The following is a 19,514-nucleotide window of genomic DNA, read 5'->3' as shown; positions in this document are numbered from 1 at the left end:
GCCGCCCCCACTGCTAATGACGAAGTAAGTTGCGCCTGCTTTGAGTGCGGAGCCACAGGGAACTACTGTAGGTATTGCCTGAAGGCAAACAACAGGAATACCGATGGAAGGGGCTGAGTGTTCCCAATGGGACAGCCTACCTTATATCCAACCTACTTGTTCAACAAACCACATTGGTCACTATAAATTATATCCAACCTTCTTCCCAAACGAATCCAATTTATTTTTTTTGGATTTCTATCACTTCTTTAGTCACTATAAATTATATCCAACCTACTTGTTCAACAAACCACATTGGTTCCACAAGTACTTCATTCTCTTTTGGTCTTATATTAAGTACCGAAACTTGAATTGAAGTGAAAGCCTCCCTTATAAGCCTTATATCTAAAAGATGCCCTTCGTTGCCTCTTAACAGGAAATTGATTGTATTCTAATGGGAAACCACCCAAAACCTTTGAAGTCTCTCTTGATTTGAAAGGAAGAGATTCGTGCCCAGGATCTACTGTTTCATGTCTCATTCGACATCACAATATCCCACAACCTTTGATTTATTTCTTTATCATTCACACTCTATGCACGAAAATCTTTGATTTTCCAAAAGTCTGGTTCTATTTAAAATAAGCTAATTTTTACAGCTAGGGTTTGAAAAGTATTATGGTGATCGATAAGATAAAGGTGATGATGCTTCATGTGGATTGTGTGGGTGACGTTTCGGATAAAGAACTTAGATGAGTTAGCAATTATCCAATCATCGCGTCAATTTGAAAAGGGTACTTTTTATGTAAAGGCGCGTAAAAAGTGAAACATTTGTTCTTTCTCTTGCTTCATCATCAGGGTTGCTAACTGTCTACTCCCCATCGCATCAGGAGTCGTTTCACAAAAGGTAGATTTCCGGCGGATCTTTCTCTCTCCTACTATCACGTATAAAAGGGGTTCTCATGATCAACTTTACTCTTTTACCACATACAACTCTTCTAAAAGAAAAAGGCGATCTCTCTAACTGTTCATCATCTTCTTCTCAAGCTCCATCAAGGGCAGAATCATCCTCTGTTCAAGATACCTCTGCTCACTCAAACCTTCTGACCATTAATCCCCAACAAAACCTCATCATTGACCTTACACCGTTTTTTTATGAATCATATATGATATACGCGGTAGAATGCCTCAAATATTATCCACTTGTCGCTGCTCTTACAAAGATGGAAATGGTCCCTATGTCTTACCTTTCTGTCATCTACTCAACCGCTTACTATGATAAGGTTGCTGAGAGGATTCACTTTGACATTCACAACAACAAGACCTCAATTTCTAAGAATCGTTTATGTGCCCTACTTGGTCTTGCTTCCGAACCAACCCTCGTAAACCCTGACTCCATCACTACCGATCAGCTATTCTCAATGTTCTACCAAATGGAGTATATTGAAACCCTAACCACTATTACGAAGTTTAAGAAGTATTTCCTTCCCCCATAGTGGAACGGCCTCTTTACTCTCTTGTTCAAAGGTCTTTCTGAGCGAAGTGTTGGATATGACGGTGCAAGCAAGTCTTTTATGACTATGCTTTATGGGTTGTACCATGGTGTAAATCTGGATTTTGGAGCGGTCATCTGGCAACAACTTGTTCAGAGTTTATCTTCTTCTACTCGCCATTCTGAGGTTTCATGGGGAAGGTACTGGTCTATTATTACAAGGTGGGCAATGGATCATTTTCACGTTCCAATCATGGCGGACTCTCTACTCTCTTCCATCGCAACATTTCACACAACGAAGATTATCATTACTGATCTGTCCAAGTTTCACTTCATTGGATCGATTCCAGAAGCCATGTATTCTTGTGTGTCTGCGGCAAGTAATGTTCTTCAAGAATACAAGAAGCTTCCCTCCTCTGGTCCAAGGGAACTCACTGCCGACATGGTGAAATCAATTGAAGACGCAGATAAACCTGCCAAATGAGGCAAAAAGCCAGAAGTGAAAAAGGGCGATAAGGGGGGTCAAGTCTCAAAACTTCAAACCCCTAAGAAGCAAAAGTCTAAGAAGGCAGCCCCGGCTCAACCTAAGCTGAAGAAAGTCAAGAAACCCGCTCGCTGACTAATTCTTCAATCCTCAAGTGATTCTGACTCAGAATATGTGCCACCTAATCAACCTACAATTCCTCCTAGTGGATCTGACAGCGAAAGCTTAGACGATGAGGGTTCGGTGTGTGGTGATACACCGCCTCACTCGCCTACACCAGAGGTACCTGTTCGGTCCCAAGCACTTTCTCCTCCACCTGTTTCTATAATTGTCTCCATCCCTCCTATTTTTCCTATCATTACCTCTCAACCATCCTCTACCATTCCCATTTTTGCACCCATCTTCACTGAGGCTACTACTACCACCACTACTGGAGTTCGAACCAATGTATCTGATACGGGGGCCTGTTCTTCAGCACCCGAACCCCCTGTCACTACCGAACCACCATCACCTACCCATTCAACCGAAACCAACACCGTTTTTGGAGGTGAGGACTTAGAGTTTGATTCCACTTACTTCAGTCCCTACCGTCTTCAAAGTGATGATGATGACGATGCTCCTGTTACCAAGCGCCATCTAAAGACGGTTACTGACAAACTCGATCAACTACTTTCTTCCACATCAACAGGTGCTTACTCCGAAATTGGTCTAAAGGCATTATTTTCTTCTGTTGTCAAAGATCATGATGCATCTCTCTCCGCCGTAGCAAAGGCTATTGATGCCTCCACATCCCAATGTCAAAAGTCCTCGCTTGTTGTAGAGACCTCCACGAAAACCGTAAAAGTCGAAAAACTAATTTCTGAGGCTCGGTTATTCCTTGATTCATTGCAAGTTGTTGCTCAAAATAACTCTCAGACAGTGAATGCTTCGGTTTATAATCTCCAGCGTTCTCTTGAAACCGAAAGGACTAATCTTGAAGTTGCTCGAGAGGCCATTGAAGATGCCAATTCAAATCTTCATGCTAATGTCAATGACCGTCTAACTCAGCTGGAAGCCAAATTGGCTATTGAAAATCGAATTATGGATGAGCTTGCCTGATGTACTTCTCAACTCAAAATTCAAAATTTTAAGCTTCATTCTGCCACAACTGAGCTTAATGATTTAAAGTCTGAAATAAATGTAATTAGAAGCTCCATGGGTGACGTTCATTCCATTCTGTTACATCTTCTTGATGCCCATGACTCCATTCTGACTATATCCATCAGACACCATTTAGCTGAAAAACTCATACCTACGTTGACTATCCTTACTTGGATAGATGGTGTTTCGGTGACTTATGTCCAGTCGAAACAAGGGGGAGAAAAGGAACCCAAACCCACATCAACAATAGCACCGAAGGTTAATGAAGCTTCGGTCAGCAAAAGGTAAAAGAAGAAGAAGAAGAAAATTGGAGAAGATGATGTAGATGATGATGACGATTTTGAAGATACCTTGGGTGAAAATCCCTCTAAGCCTTTTCAGAAAATAAAACTCTCTAACAAGGAGCTTACAGAAATGATTGCGAAGGAAACGGTTGAGTTAGAGAAAAAGCTAAAAGAAAAGGAGCTCTTAGATAAAAAGAAGTCCATTTTTCTAGAATAGACCATTGATTCGCTCTAGAAAGAAGCTATAGATGAACCGAGTACTCTTTGGCTTGAACCTGCTATGTCATTTGGCCTTGAAAACTCAAAATATGCTCAATTTGATATGCCAATCACACAAAAGGAATTTATATTTCATTGCTTCAACTCAACTGTTGTCATTCCCTCTCTGGACCCGAAGGTAGATCGGGATCTGTTGGAATTTTATCTGGAATTTGCTCGGTCACATTACTTGACCTGGAGCTCACTAAAGATTACTATTGTCAAGGTACTGAAGCCTTATTCGGCCGGGAAATTTGTCAATGTCAAATTCAAAGTAACTTGAGGCTCAGATAGCTCGGTTCATACCATCTCCCTAGCTGATCTTCCGAACGTTAACCCTCACGACTGGATACTCCTCAACAACATTCTGCTATGCAATCCACAGGATTATCAGCCGATTATCGACCACATAAAGCGAATGCTTGTTTGCTACATTCATGAAGTGGCGAAAATGGATCAAGAAATCGCATCTGCCATTCACAAGCGACCAACGATCAAACCAATGGGAAGAGTTCGCGATATAAACACAATGATCAAGGGCGAGATTGACACACAGTAACACACTGTGATGTTCATTAGGGGTGAAGGTCAAAAATTCATATTCGCTCTAATTGACAAACACATGTTCTCAACTACTTGCTTGGAGCATATTTTGGAGATCATTCATAGGTGTAATTAGAATTATGCAGTTGACAAGAAGTTGTTTACTGACATGCTGAGATGGTATATTCAGTTTCGGCAGACTCTTCTTGCTATCATTCCTCGGTTGTTCAAGGTTGTGAAGATTGTGAAGGCTACTCAACAGAAATAATCTCTCGCCTCATTTGATGCAACGGGGGAGATTGTTGGGTTGTATAGTGTTGCGCCGTGGGCTTGGTCCTTAGCCCGGTTTTGTAGCCGGTTTGGGCTTATCCAACCGTGCATTTTATTATTCTAGGGTTTTAGTATTTAAGGTGCATGCATGCATCCTTTGTTTGTAACACTTTAATTATTTTCTTATCAAAATATTGTAAACCCTAGCTCGCCTCTATAGTGGAAGTTCTTTATCGAGCTCTGCTGAGGCGTACCTATATTTGAATCATAAGTTTCATATTGATTCCATATTGTGTTCTTAATCGAATTGTGATTGAATTGTTTGTTCTTTATCAATATACCTGTGAAAGATCTAAACGATCTAGAGATTAATTCTCATCAATTATACTTGTTGTCTGTGTGATACCTGTATGTATGCTTAGTAGCTGAGTGTGGTCATGGCTCGTATCTCATAGTTTTCCAAATGTGGTTGGGGCCTGTATCTCGTAGCCAGCAGAGTGTGGGTGGGTCTCGTATCTCCTAGTTATTGGAGTGTGGGCAGGGCCCGTATCTCCTAGCCAGCTGATTGTGGGTGGGGCCCGTATCTCCTAGTTATTGGAGTGTGGGCGGGGGCCATATCTCCTAGCCAGCAGAGTGTGGGTGGGGCCCGTATCTCCTATTTAGCATAGTATGGGTAGGGCCTGTATCTTCTAGAGTGTGGGTGGGGCCCGTATCTCCAAGCAGCATGATTATGTGTATGGTATGTAGTAGTTTAGGGAGACTCACTCAGCTTCGTGTTTACAGTTTTTAGTTTTGGTTTCAGGTACTTCCGGTAGCAATGGGAAAAGCTCGGGATGATTGTAGTGCACACACCATTTATTCAGCCTAGGATGTTTATACTTTGATGTTTGGACATGTGATTTTGATAGAGTGATTTGATATGGTGTTTTGAGATACTATTACTTATGTTTTTATGAGATGAAATGGTTTACTATGGTTTTGTTATAAATTAAAAATGAAACTTTTGGACCATATTTTTGGGATGCTTCACTTTACTTGCATGCAAGGCCTCAAGAGGCTAAAACACCCAAAACTAGTCTTAGGAAGAGGTTTAGGGCATTGAGAAAGGCCAATACTAGATAAAGCCGATAACTTTATGTGCATGAGGGCCTAGAGGAGTCCAGATCTGAACTCCTCACTTCAAAACGTGCTCAAAACCAGAAATCCCTCAAGAATAAGTTAGAAATGACCCTAAACTCTTGAGTGGAGAGATCTAACATGAAAATCATCAAGGTAATGAATTTTTACCTTCAAATGAATGCCAAAACGAAGTAGATGCTGGATCTACAAGCTCATTCTTGTTCCAAGCTTCTCAATCTTCAAGTCTCTACAAGAAATTCACCAACACACTCTCTTTAGCCTCATACACACTCAAAGTAGGAGGTTAGCTCGATTAGGGTTTGTTTTGGACATGAAGGTGGTAAAGAAGGTTGGAGAGAGGACTTAAGGGCCTTTAAATAGGGTGCAAACCCTAAAATTAGGGTTTTCATGCACATCCTCAACTCGTCAAGTTGGGGTCCTCCAACTTATCGAGTAGGGTCCATAAACCACGCGGCCTGATCAGTTTCTACACGACGAGTTGGGGCAGCCAACTCGTCGAGTTGTTCTAAAACTGTGAATATAAAAGCTTCAAATTAATACCTGAGATTCGGGATGTTACAAACCCTATGTAATATCCCGAGACCAGGTATGTCTCAATAGCCCTTACTATATTGTAGGTGTTAAGTTTGGCCCTTTATTTGAGAAAAGGTGGTAGCTGAGTACGCGGGTGTATGCATGTGTACGCTCAACGTACTCATGTGCGTGTTTTGGACACAGAAGCCACCTAGTACGATGGGCGTACCAGAGAGTACGTAGGGCATACTAGGCTCAGAGTGAAAACCCTAAATGTAGGGTGTGTACCTATTTAAGGAACATGATGGCCTCATTTCTGGCCACCATTTCCAGTCATCAACCCCTCTCAAAACCCTAATTTTCGTTATCTTAGATTGAGTGTCCATTTGAAGCTTTCAAGTGTTCTTTGTGGGATTCTTTGAGTGAAGAATGAGCTTTGAAGAGAATAGAGTTGGAGTCCAAGCTTTAGATCTAAGTTTCCCTATAGTTGGTGCATCATTTGGAGGTATCAAGCTCAAAGTTTTCTTATTGTTTTGATTTGTGCATATTGTGGTTCATTTTAATGTTTATGTCCCAAAGCTTGAAGCTTTATGAGTTTGTTGAACTCCAGGGCCTAATACATGTCCCTTTAAGTGTCTCTAGTGGAGTGGACTCATAAAAATAGGATCTTGGACGTCAAGATCTCCCCATGCATGATATATGAGAACTTTTGTGAGTAATGAATGGTAGTTTATGGGGTTTAGACTTTCTTAGCCATGCAAAGGCTTAAAGTCACAAATTTTATGGAGTACTAGCCTTTAGTGAGTCCATGTCTGAGATTATAGCAATGGTCTTAATGGATTAAGACCAAGAGAGTGGGAAAACTGAGTCTGGGACGTACGCTGAGCGTACTCCCAGATACACGCAGCGTAGCGGCGAAGCTTCTTGGTGCATGCATGGTGAAGTAGTACGCCCAGCGTAAAGGACTATACGCCCAATGTACATGTTTGCTGTTGACTTTTAGGGTTTGGTCAAACTATGGACTTTAGAGGCCATGGAAGGGTAAAATGGTCTTTTATCCTTCTGAGAATTAGTAGTGGGTTTAGCCTAACATCTTTAGGGTCGTTTATTAATTACAGTTAATTACAATATATGTTAAGTAGAGGCTAGACCGGTGGTTTGAGTACGAGACATACTTGCTTTACTTACGATGCGAGTCTTCTCACTATACTTACCTGAGTGGTATATTGTGCAACCGGAGGATCTTATGTGGTTATATTAAGTACGTGATATCATGCATTTGTCTCTATGATTTATGTTGTATATTATCTTGTGCTTTATTGGTTAGGACCGGAGGGTCCAACCCGAATTGTGAGAACGAAGGGTCTTTACTGAGATACATGACTGGGGGGTCCTTATCGAGATATAGCTATGAGAGGCTAATTATTGTATGTGGTATTTTGGGGAACTCACTAAGCTCCGTGCTTACCGTGTTGTGTTATATGTATTTTAGGTACTTTTCAGGATCGTGGGAAAGCGTCGGCCTGATTGTACACACCTGTTCGAGACTATGTTGAGGATTCTGGGATATTCTCAGTTGTTTTGTTGATATGTACTTTTTATATTTGATACATTGTGGTTTTGGAGAAAAAGTGATAATGAGTTTTATTTGATTTAAAAATGAAAAAATTGTTCGGAAGTTTACAACGTTACACCCTAAGGTTGGCAATGCACATTATATGGGTTGTTTTTGGAAACGAATTACAACAAATTTTTTAAAAACATGAATTAATGTAATTACCGATCAAAAGAGCAAGTGTATATAAATTGGACGTCCACCACCAACAAAGTGGTATCAGAGTTGAACATTCGGCTTAATAATTTGAGACCCAATTGGCGAAATGATGAAGATGACGATGAATATAATGAAGATGACATCATTTAAAAAAAAAGAAAAAAAGTCATGTTGTCAAGAACGAAAATGGGTTGTAACACAGTAAGCTTTTTTTAATACTATATTTTATTTTAATGTTACATTTTAATTTAATGGTATGTTTTATATGAATGTAATATTTTAATATAAAGTAACGTTTTTAGTTAATATAAGGTTTTAATTGAATGTTATATTTTATTTTGATGTAATGTTTCAATTTAATGTTATGTATTATTTTAATGTTATGTTTTAATTTTATTTAATGTTTTATTTGAATGTAATTTCTAATTTAATGTTATTTTTTAATTTAATGTCATGGCAAATTTCTCCTTGCAAATGACAAAAAATAAATAAATAAATAATAACAGAAAATAAATAAATAAATAAACAAATGAAGAGGTGTACCAAGTCTAATAATATGGCAGAAGAAAAAAAATTAAATTTAAAAAAAAAAACAAAAAAAAAAAAAAAAAAAAAAAAAAACAAAAAAAAAAGTGATAAAGCTAATATTACTCATTTCGATCTTACAAAAATCGACCCAAATACGAGCTTTAACATCAACTTTAACATTTTCATCGGTTTTAGAAGAAATTTCTTTTATTTCTTCATTTTACTTTTAAAAACATCTTTTGTATCCAAATTTATCAATGAAAGTGAAGTTGATCCATGTTTTTATGTTTGATTAATTTTTTAATTTCCGTTTGAGTCTCATTTATTTTCTGTTTTTATCTTTATTTGTGATTTTGTCAAAACTTCATCAATTTGAATCTTATGGAGTTTTACTTTATAAATGGTTATATAGGTAGATGTGATAGTGGTATTATAAAAATACATTGTTGTAAAACTTAAAAAAGGTGCATTGTTATGATGTGTAATACAATGTCTGAAATTTTGAAAAATAGATATTATATTGCTACATAAAATGAAAAACAAAATGTAAAAGTAAAAAAAAATGACGCAATTATAAAATATCTAGAAAACAAAAAATAAGTTGAATACTAATATAATTATAAATTGTTGATGTTTAACAGAAATTGGATTGTTAGATCGAAATACATATACCTAAGTGCAACAACAACGATAAACAATTTGTCGGATTACAATATGTGATGGTAGACTCCGATTATAAAGATTATATGTGTAGTTGCATATTTCTATCTTATTCAATTTCAAAGACCGTCTCTTAAAATTCTCCATTACTTATATTACGGTATATATATATATATATATATATATATATATATATATATATATATATATATATATATATATATATATATATATATATATATATGTTCAGGTTCATTTGAGATCATTCTAATTTTATGAGACCGTGAGATTAAATCTAAAAATAATATTAAAATGCAAAATAAATAGAAAAATCTAAAAATTCTTTTTTTAAATATTATTTTCGAAACTTGAATTAACAAAAAAGAATTAAAAAAAAATCTTATTTTTTTTTTAAATACGTGAAGTATTCTAATAAAATATTAAACTATACATATTCTAAAAAATAATTTTAAAATGCAAAATAAATGGAAAAATCTAAAAAATTCTTTTTTTAAATATTATTTTCGGAACTTGAATTAACTAAAAAAAATCCCATTTTTTTAAAAAAATACGTGAAATATTCTAATAGAATATTACACTTCACATATTCTAAAAAATAATTTTAAAATGCAAAATAAATGGAAAAATCCAAAAATTCTTTTTTTAATTATTATTTTCGAAACTTGAATTAAGTAAAAAAAATTTTAAAAATAAAAAATACGTCTCACGGTCTCACAAAATATAGGTGGTCTCAAATGAATCTAACCCTATATATATATATATATATATATATATATATATATATATATATATATATATATATATATATATATATATATATATATATATATATATATATATTATCTTAGGGTATGTTTAGCAAAGAAACTTGTAACGACCCAATTTCTACGTCCGAAAATTTCATTTTAAAATATTACTTTAGAAAACATTAATGAATAAAAACATTGTTTGATCACGCCATAACACATCGCAACCATGTTCCAAAAGGTCAAACCATACATCCCATCAAAATATCAGAGTACAATCCCAGTAAATCTCGTAAATGCGGAAACCGAAGAGTGTGTGTATGACGTGCCGCTACCGCGCCGGCTCCTTCCCCTTCGGTGTAGAGGTACCTGAAAACAAAACTGTAAACGTAAGCACATAGCTTAGTGAGTTCCCCCAACGTACCACATACCACACAAACACATAACATACGTACTGCCAGGCTATTCTGGGGTGCCTGACTACCCGGTACGGCCATTCTGGGGTGCCGACCTACCCATGCGGCCATTCTGGGGTGCCGTCTTACCCGTGTCAAGCCATTCTGGGGTGCTGACTACCCATCGGTCCTAACAACCGATCCTCGGGGACTGGTCCCCTCCCGCTACCTCTATTGCATAACACAACAGACCAACATACAAGCATACCATCACATACAGTCAGATAATTCTGGGGTGTCTGACTACCCGGCGGTCCTAACAACCGAACTCTACTACTATTGCATATAACGTATCATGATAGCATATAACATAACAGGTAATAGCAACCCTAGATGATTTCACAAAGACAATCATCTTTCATACGTCATCTACTGGTGGGCCGGCATTGTGGCCTTAGACCCACCGCTACTGGAAGGTAACTCACCTCAAAGTAGTTGCTGAACTGATCGGGAACTAACTGACTGCTGCTGCTCCGGGAGTCCTCCGGCTGCAATTCCCACAACATACTCAATCAAACACTGCTAACTGTCCTTTAGGTAAAATGACCATTTTACCCCCGGTCTAGCTCTAAGCCAATGCTAGAGTCAACTCTCAGTTGACCCGACTCGCCGAGTGGATCTCCACTCGCCGAGTCCCTAGCAAACTATTGTCCTGGGTCCCTGGTTCTACTCGTCGAGTTGGGCTATGACTCGACGAGTTCATCTTCTAACTGTCATTCAACTCCTTCATCCTACTCGCCGAGTTGTATGAACAACTCGTCGAGTTCATCTTCATCCGAAGAACACTTTATGCTAAGACTCGCCGAGTTGTATGAACAACTCGCCGAGTCTGTTCTTGATCTATGAAGATTGCCTTGGACTCGCCGAGTCAGGGCATTGACTCGCCGAGTCCTAACATGGGTGAGTTCAGCTCCCAACTCACCGAGTCACCCCCTGTGACTCACGGCTCAACTCGATACATCATGAAGGGACCAAATCGGTGACTCGCGACCAGACTCGCCGAGTCGCCAATACGACTCGCCGAGTCGCCGCCATGCATCCACCAAATACACCGATTTACTCGATTTCAGTCCATGCCATTCATAGATCTGGACTTCTAGGACACAAATCACACGTAAAGTTTCCAACTTTACGTGTGGATATTCACTAATGTGGATTTTAGGGTGCAAAATGCCTCAAAAGGGTAGATCTAGGATGAACAAGCCACATAGGGCCATAAAGCTAATAGATCTGAGCTCCTGGAGCTTAATCTTGCCTAGATCTAAAGGTTAATCCACTTATTACGAAACATTAAGCACAAACAAGCTTGAAGAATTGCTCAAGAGTGTCTCAAATGGGATCTTAAGCATAGAAACAGGGGAAAAACGAGATATACCTCAAGGAAAATGTTGAAATGACACAAAGATGGCTGATCTCCTTCTCCTCTTCTTGATCTACTCCTCTTTCTCCTCAAAACCTTCAAGAACACACCAAGAACACTTCAATCTCTCAAGGAAATAAGGGAAAACGATGTTGGGGGAGTCCTGGGGGTGAATGGGGACGAGTTGGGGCGGAATGAGGGTTTAAATAGGGTGCAAACCCTTGAAACTTAGGGTTTCATCCAGCAGCGGTGACTCACCGAGTCCAGGATATGGACTCGCCGAGTCGCCCACTTAAACGTGTCCTGAGTCTCGTCCCTACTCGGCGAGTCGGACCTTATGACTCGCCGAGTCCAAGGCTAAAATAGGGCAATGCTCAAATAAAATTCACATACCGGAAACCAGGTGCTACAAAACTCTTTGCTTATTAGTTTATTGCATTATAAGTTAATAAGTTAGAGTGATGTAATTTAAGGGAAAATAGATTATTAGCGTTTTTTACTGTAATAAGTTATTTTTATCCAAATACTTGTTTAGCTTATAGCGGTGTAGAACCGCTAATAAGCTAATAAACTCCTTAAATAAGCTTAGCCAAACACCCACTTAGTATTATAGCTATCTATTTAGTTCGGTACTAATGGTCCGGTTTCAGATGAAAACCATAATCGGACCACATGTCTTCGGTTAATACACATTAGAACCTTTTTAATAAGGGTTCGGTTAATTCGGTTTTGGTTTAGTTTTTTGGTTAATATGTTCACTCTTAGGCAAAACTTGTATGTACGCTTCAAGCTAAGTGCGTTGGTGAAAATAGAGTTGATGGTTGCATCTATTCCGGACCTAGATGCAGTGGGAGTGGAAGTCGATACAAATCCTAGCTCATATTGATACATCGAGGAGGACTAAGTAGTTGCTTGAAGTATAGGTGTTCAAGTATATAACCTAAACTATCTAGGTTTTCGAATTTAAGTCTATACTACTTTTGTTCATCTTCAAGAACAATATTCAACTCTGAATTTCAAAAACGATATTAAACAACCAGTAGTAGCCCACCGGTAAAAAACACTCTTGGAGATGTGGATTGCATGCGGTGACTCCAATGCTTGAGGCATAATCTAATGATCGCGCTGTAGATTTGTAGATTAGTCGTAGTGTGTATAAGCTGGCTCAGACATTTTCGTTAGGAAAGATCCTTCTTTAAAAAAAAAAAAAAAAACAATATTCTACATGTTTGAAGAATAAATAAATAAAACTCAGCTATGTTCTTCATTCGTCCTAAAAATATTCTTGTTCTTTTAATAATAATAATAATAATAATAATAATAATAATAATAATAATAATAATAATAATAAATAGTTAAAGATTTTAAAATATAAAATTAAATAGAGAAGCCACATGCACAAAATTAAGTTAAAATGCTACCAGTTTACTTTTTTTTTTTTTTTTTTATTTTTATTTTTTTTTGTGTAAAACAACATGTTTGACACAGGAATGGCCAATTTTACAAGAAACAGTGACTAGGGACCAAATTGTGGTAGTTTGTTATTATTCTATGACATTACCCTACAAATTCAGTTTTACTATGGTTTCCTGACTTTTTTCCATTCTCTATATTATAATAATAATAATAATAATAATAATAATAATAATAATAATGAGGGTTTAGCCTCACAATTAAATAATAAGAAACATCCCAATAACCTGGTAACCATTGCACACTTCAATTATTAGAGAGAGAGAGAGAGAGAGAGAGAGAGAGAGAGAGAGAGAGAGAGAGAGAGAGAGAGAGAGAGAGAGAGAGAGAGAGAGAGAGAGAGAGAGAGAGAGAGAGAGAGAGAGTGTAATAAGGGGTTCATGAACCCTACTTGAAAGTTAATATTAACCACATTTTTATTAAATAATCCTTAGAAAATTCATGATTTCTTGAAATTATTCATTTTCACACCTACTTTTGCTGAAAAACAATCCTTAAAAACTTATTTTTTGTTAAAATTATTCCTTTGGCACCGATTTTTACTTAAAAACCATACTTTTATAATATTTTTAACAAAAAAACTTCCAAAGAAACCTAAAAATTTCAGATTTTTTTCTAGGTTCAAATTTTTATTTTATTTTTCATATAAGATGGACTCCAGTAATATTTTTTTCTAGATCCGCCACTAGAGAGAGAGAGAGACTTCAACTTTGGTTGCTTAACGTTCAAAGACAAATATATATATATATATATATATATATATATATAGGGCTTAGGGAATATATGGTTGTTATGTACCTAATATTAGGTATAAAACCTTCAAAAACTACATAGTTTTAACAAAATGCAATCAAATCTCTCTACCATCTTTCTTGTATCCTCTATAAGACTAGATGATAGGCTTTGTAAATATTTTTATGGAGTTTTAAATATTTGATTTTACACCACAATCCATGTATAAGATTACATTATCAACTACCTATAAGTCTTAATATCCAAATTTAATATAGAAAACTATAATGAAAGATTGAAATGGTTCATTAAAAACTCAATAAACTTTTTCCTATAACACATTAAAAAGAACCATTCAAGTATATATATGGTAGGTGTCAAAGTAAGTTATGAAACCTACTAGATCTAATATAAACAACACATTCAAAATACGTAGATGTTCGGGATAAATTATAAAATCAAAAATAATATGAGCTCAAAATCAATCATAAGAAGCTAACAATGAAAAAAATTATGTTTTTTTAATTAAAATGAAGTTAATTTTGATGGTTCTATACCTAATATTACATACATGACAGCCACATATTCACTTTTCCTATATATATATATATATATATATATATATATATATATATATATATATATATATATATATATATATATATATATATATATATATATATATAGGGAAAAGGGAATATACATTACAGGCTCACCTAAGCTTAGGTACTAAACCTCTTGAAAATACATTGTTTTCCTATATAAAAGATTACGGTTAATGGATTCACGGTTAATACTTCAAAATGTAAATTCAAGATCGACACAATAGGGTTTAGGGTTTAGGGTTTAGGGTTTAGGGTTTAAGTTTAGGGTTTAGGGTTTAGGGTTTAAGGTTTAGGGTTTAGGGATTAGGGTTTAGATTAAGGGTTTAGGCTTTAGGCTTTAGGTTTAGGGTTTAGTAATGTTCACTTCGGTGAAGTAATAAACGATAATTGAGGAAAGAAAACAAAGATGGTAAAACAATAATGAAAGAAAGAAATGTTATGGAGGATGATATATTTACCAAGTGAAACCAAACCGGGTATATTTAGCATGTTAAAACGATATTTTTTAAAGGTTTAGTACCTAAGCTTAGGTGGGGCTGTAATGTATATTTCATATCCCCATATATATATATATATATATATATATATATATATATATATATATATATATATATATATATATATATATATATATATGACATTTATGTATTTAAAGCTTTTTGAACGCTTTACACATATACCTACTATTTTAGTCCTAAATCTATATATTTCATCAACAGATTTACTGGTTGATGTGCAAATTCTTGATACTGCTAAACCAAAAACCCTCTGACATTTGATATGAATATAAATATGAGTTGCATGTCGCCCTTAAAGATTTGTAGCCATCTCTACTATTGTAATATTTTGTCGATGAAGAGTGTAGTTTAGACCTCCATAGTAGCGAAACCTCCGGTAATAATAAATATATGTTTAAATTGGATTGAATGAGAAAACATAGAATGATGGTTTAAACTGATCTCAAAGACCACGACTGGACTGGTCTAAGATTGAGCAGCTTTAATGCAACCTAAATCGTTGGTCTCGGATCAACCCTCAAATTTATGAACCAGCGGTCTAAAGAAAGTCTTAAGTTGGTTGAACCGGCCTCGGTCTTGGATTGGTCTCCGACGACCATTTTTTTCAACAAAAACTTGCCCTACAAATATCTGATATTTTCCAACAATTTTTTCCGACTCAAACTTTATTTCTCTCTTGAAATCTTTCTAGAAATCCATCATTTTTATAGGTTTTCAATTTTCTAATTCTAAACAATCGTAAAAATGTTTGTAGTTCTTGTGTCAGTCTCAGTCTATCCGATTATAATCTGAACACACCCACCATTTGAGGAATGTAGCAAAGCAAATCTTACATCAGTTTAAAATAAATTTACGCAGCTCAAATAAAATAACAAAATTATTTGCTATATTCAATCGATGTCGACAAATTATATCCAGCTTCAATAACACACTAGATCAACATAATATAAGTTTTTGTATTTCTTTTAGTTAATTAATGAATAGTTTTGTTCATTAGTTAAAAAAAAATTCAAAAAAAGGGATAAGAGTTTATTTAAGATCACCCTTGTGCATTGATATATCAGCATGAAACCAATTGTTACACTTATCATACATCAAACGTCACATACCATATATTATCACACATTATACAGTTATGTAAGCAATTGTTGGATAAGATTCTAAAAAAAGGTTCCTTCCATTAAAGACTAGTTTAGTTTTGACTACTACATTCTTGAGTTGTGTCCAAACCAAGGTTAGGCATTTACAAAGGGTAAAGGTAAACAACACCTAAACATCACCATAACATCAACAAGAAAACCATTTGTTGGGGTTTGGTTTTAACATAAAAACAAGTTGCAACATCATTCTAGACACTACTACCATTACCATGTCAGCAGCACCCACAACCATAAAAACAAACTTAAAAAAACTTTTACTACTACTACTACTACTACTTTCTTTTCTTCACATCATATGTCAGACGCTCAATTCCTCAATTCCTGTTTTTGCATAATATCTGTAAACAAACAAACAAACATGAGCACAATATATTTCATATTCAGCCTCCAAAATCAACTTCTTTTTTTTTTTTTTTTTTACTGAATAAAGTGACACACCAGTCCATGGAAGTTGAGAAGACAAGACTATTGCTCGAATAAATGGTGTCTAACCAACATCTCTGGTATTCCCATTGCAGAAATGCTCTCACATCCAAATAGTTCCTTCAGCTTTTCATCACACACAATCATCACTGGATTTCCAGGATCCTATCATTCAAAAAAACCAAATCAACTACACTTCATCCCTTTTTAAACCTATTATTGTTACTCATTCTACACATTTCACTATAAAGAAAGAATATTTATTCATCACAATGCGAATTGTAAACACATCCATCTTTTTACCATAAAGGGTGTTTTAGACATTTAGGGTAGTTTAGATACTTTTTACCATAAAAGGTATTCTAGACATTTGATTAAGATTTAAAATAATTAATACCTCAAGATTATTGAGCTTGATGTACTCCCAAACAAGTCTCAAAGCCTCGGATTGAGACATCTCTCTTTCTGCAGCACCAAGGCCAAGACAGCTGGCAAGTGCATCAGAAATGATAACTTGACAAGGAACAACATCATCCGAATTTGTATTTGTATTTGTATTTGTATTCGTATCCGTATTTGCATCTGTATTTGTATTTTCAGCTGCAGGAGGCTCAACATTGACCTTTGTCCTTTTACGCGATGATTCTTCTGCAAAAGGAAAAATAAATAATTAGGAGATTATTATGGCATACAACAATAATATTAAATATTAAATATTAAATATTAAATAATAAATGAATGATTGATTTTCCATACTTGTGGGCTCGAGTCGGATGATATGTTTGGCAAGCAACTTATTCATCTTGAACATGTCAGTGCAATCGGTTTCAAATACAACACGCAACGCGTCATCACAAATTATCTTTCTTTTGTTCCCTGGATCTTGAAGGTTGTTTTTCTTGATGTATGCCCATAGCTGCTTAACAATCTAAACACCCAACCCACAATAAAATAATTACTTTACCAACATTGTATATATATTAGCCATTAGGGTTATGGGGCCTAATGAAGTATGAATTGATTAAGCTGATATAAAAAAAATAAAAATAAAGCGTACATCAGTTCTTGATAATGCTGACTCGCCAACAATAACTTGAAGCTCAGGTGTAATGCCACAGAGTTTGTTTAGGCCACCTGGTCCACCTCTTCTTTTGGTTCCAGTTGCACCACTGAGATCAATAATTACCAAAAACTAATAAATCCAAGCATGCGTAAATGTAATCTTGAATTAATAAGACGCTTTCTAGGTCAAAGGCCCTATTTATTCTAAACAATGGTCTCAAATTGTTCCCCTCTTCATAAAAAGCTGTAATCAATCTTTCTACCAAACACATCCATCTTTACAAAGTCTCAGCTTATATACCAACTACAGAAGTTTGTACATACTTCAATGAGAAGTGTCACATTTGACATTTCTGTAAGTTATCTCTTTTTTAATCTTTACAAAGACAGGAAATGGGTTGAAAAGGTAATTTTAGTCCGAATAAGGTCAAGAAAAGAAATTGTCACCCTTTCCACTTTGCAAAGGATTTGTCTTATTCGGGAGAACAGATTGTCATGGATATCTCCATGGTGGCCTTGTTATTTAAAAAAAAAAAAAAATGATACATATGTATTTTATACAAACAAAGATTTCATGGTTGGGTAAAATGAAACATATAGCAGGAGAGGTCTTTGTGCAATCAAGAATTAGAGTAGAGACGTATGAGAACTAACTGTAAAGAACCGTGTAAAGTTTTCTTTTTGAAGAGGAATTAGAGATACATAGAATTAGCTAACATGTAATAACGACTAATAAAAGGGCCCTAATTTGTAACCCTAACCTATCCTAGTGATAAGCAAGAAGTATTCAAAACGCTGATTCAAAGTAACAGAAATAGATGAAAGACGTACCCTTTTTTGGGTTTTTCAGACGATTTCCCAACGGCATCCTGAACAACAACTCCTCCCTCAGGTTTCACCTCCGGCAAAGGCTGGACTTGTGTCTGCTGAGGCGAAGGAGAAGGAACCACCGCCGCCACCGGAGGCTTACTGAAATTAAGTTCGACAGGGTGACGCTGGCGTTGCTGTTGCTGTTGATGTTGATGTTGCTGCTGTAGTTGATGCTGTTGCTGCTGCTGCTGTTGTTGAAGAGCGAAATGAGCATGGTGAAATTGAGACGGATGAGGCTGTGGTTGGGTGAAATGATATTGCGCTTGCTGCTGTTGTAGGGCAAAATGGTCTTTCGCAATCCCCGATGTTGTGACGGAGGACGGTGGCGGTGGCTGTGGTGTTGGTGGGTGTTGGTGGTGAGATTGTGATCGGTAGAGAAGGTTATTGATTTGATCACGGATGAAGACGGCCTTATGAGACAAATCAAACCCTAATTTTTGGCCGAGCTGGTGAACAACATCGCTGAGGGATGTGAATGATTTAGGGTCTGATTGACTCAGAAGAATCTCAACTCCTTTAGCTATCTCTTGGTCGGACACCATGGCTACTCTCTTTCACATATATAAAAATATACGCAATTTTACCCAATTGATTTTCCCCTCTCTCTCTCCCCCTCTCTCAGTGACAAACTTTCTCTCTCTATATCTCTCTTTCTCTCTCTATATGTCTTTCTCTCTCTATCTGCTCCCCGCTCGTTATCTTACACTTTTTATTTATTTATTTTTTGCTTTATCTTTTTTACCCCTATATATATATATATATATATATATATATATATATATATATATATATATATATATATATATATATATATATATATACACACACACACACACACACATTACAACCCTATACGCTTAGATGCTAAATCTCTAAAATATGTCGTTTTTAACTTAGTAAATATATCCGGTTTGCTTTTCACTTAGTAAATATACTATCATCCATAACATTTCTTTATTCCATTATCATTTTACCATCTTTGTTTTATTTCCTCCATTATCGTCTATTACTTCACCCTAATTAACAT

At 35.9% G+C, this 19,514-nt stretch overlaps 1 protein-coding gene across 1 annotated transcript; it reads right to left on the bottom strand.

Moving 5' to 3' along the window:
- Window positions 1-16,130: 16,130 nt before the first annotated feature.
- Window positions 16,131-19,172, bottom strand: LOC145047016 (uncharacterized). Its single transcript, XM_078995266.1, has 6 exons — window positions 18,449-19,172; window positions 17,613-17,724; window positions 17,312-17,483; window positions 16,953-17,203; window positions 16,571-16,720; window positions 16,131-16,470 (listed from the first exon to the last, which is right to left on the bottom strand). The coding sequence occupies exons 1-5, from the start codon at window positions 19,027-19,029 to the stop codon at window positions 16,598-16,600; spliced, it is 1,239 nt and encodes a 412-aa protein (XP_078851392.1). The 5' UTR covers window positions 19,030-19,172; the 3' UTR covers window positions 16,131-16,470; window positions 16,571-16,597.
- Window positions 19,173-19,514: the final 342 nt, after the last annotated feature.

Source organism: Lactuca saligna, chromosome 1 (assembly GCF_052625555.1).
Source record: "Lactuca saligna cultivar CGN05327 chromosome 1, ASM5262555v1, whole genome shotgun sequence".
Classification (NCBI taxonomy): Eukaryota; Viridiplantae; Streptophyta; class Magnoliopsida; order Asterales; family Asteraceae; genus Lactuca; species Lactuca saligna.
The sequence above is the reverse complement of the archived record's forward strand: the minus strand, read 5'-3'. Positions and strand labels throughout refer to the sequence as shown.

What these genes read in the sequence shown, in the direction of transcription:
- LOC145047016 (XM_078995266.1), bottom strand. Translation starts at nt 19,029, where the DNA reads ATGGTGTCCGACCAAGAGATAGCTAAAGGAGTTGAGATTCTTCTGAGT. An exon ending in TCTGAAAAACCCAAAAAAGG is followed by an intron (nt 17,725 to 18,448) that starts GTACGTCTTTCA and finishes TATTGATCTCAG; the next exon opens with TGGTGCAACTGGAACCAAAA. An exon ending in TCAAGCTCAATAATCTTGAG is followed by an intron (nt 16,721 to 16,952) that starts GTATTAATTATT and finishes TTTGAATGATAG; the next exon opens with GATCCTGGAAATCCAGTGAT.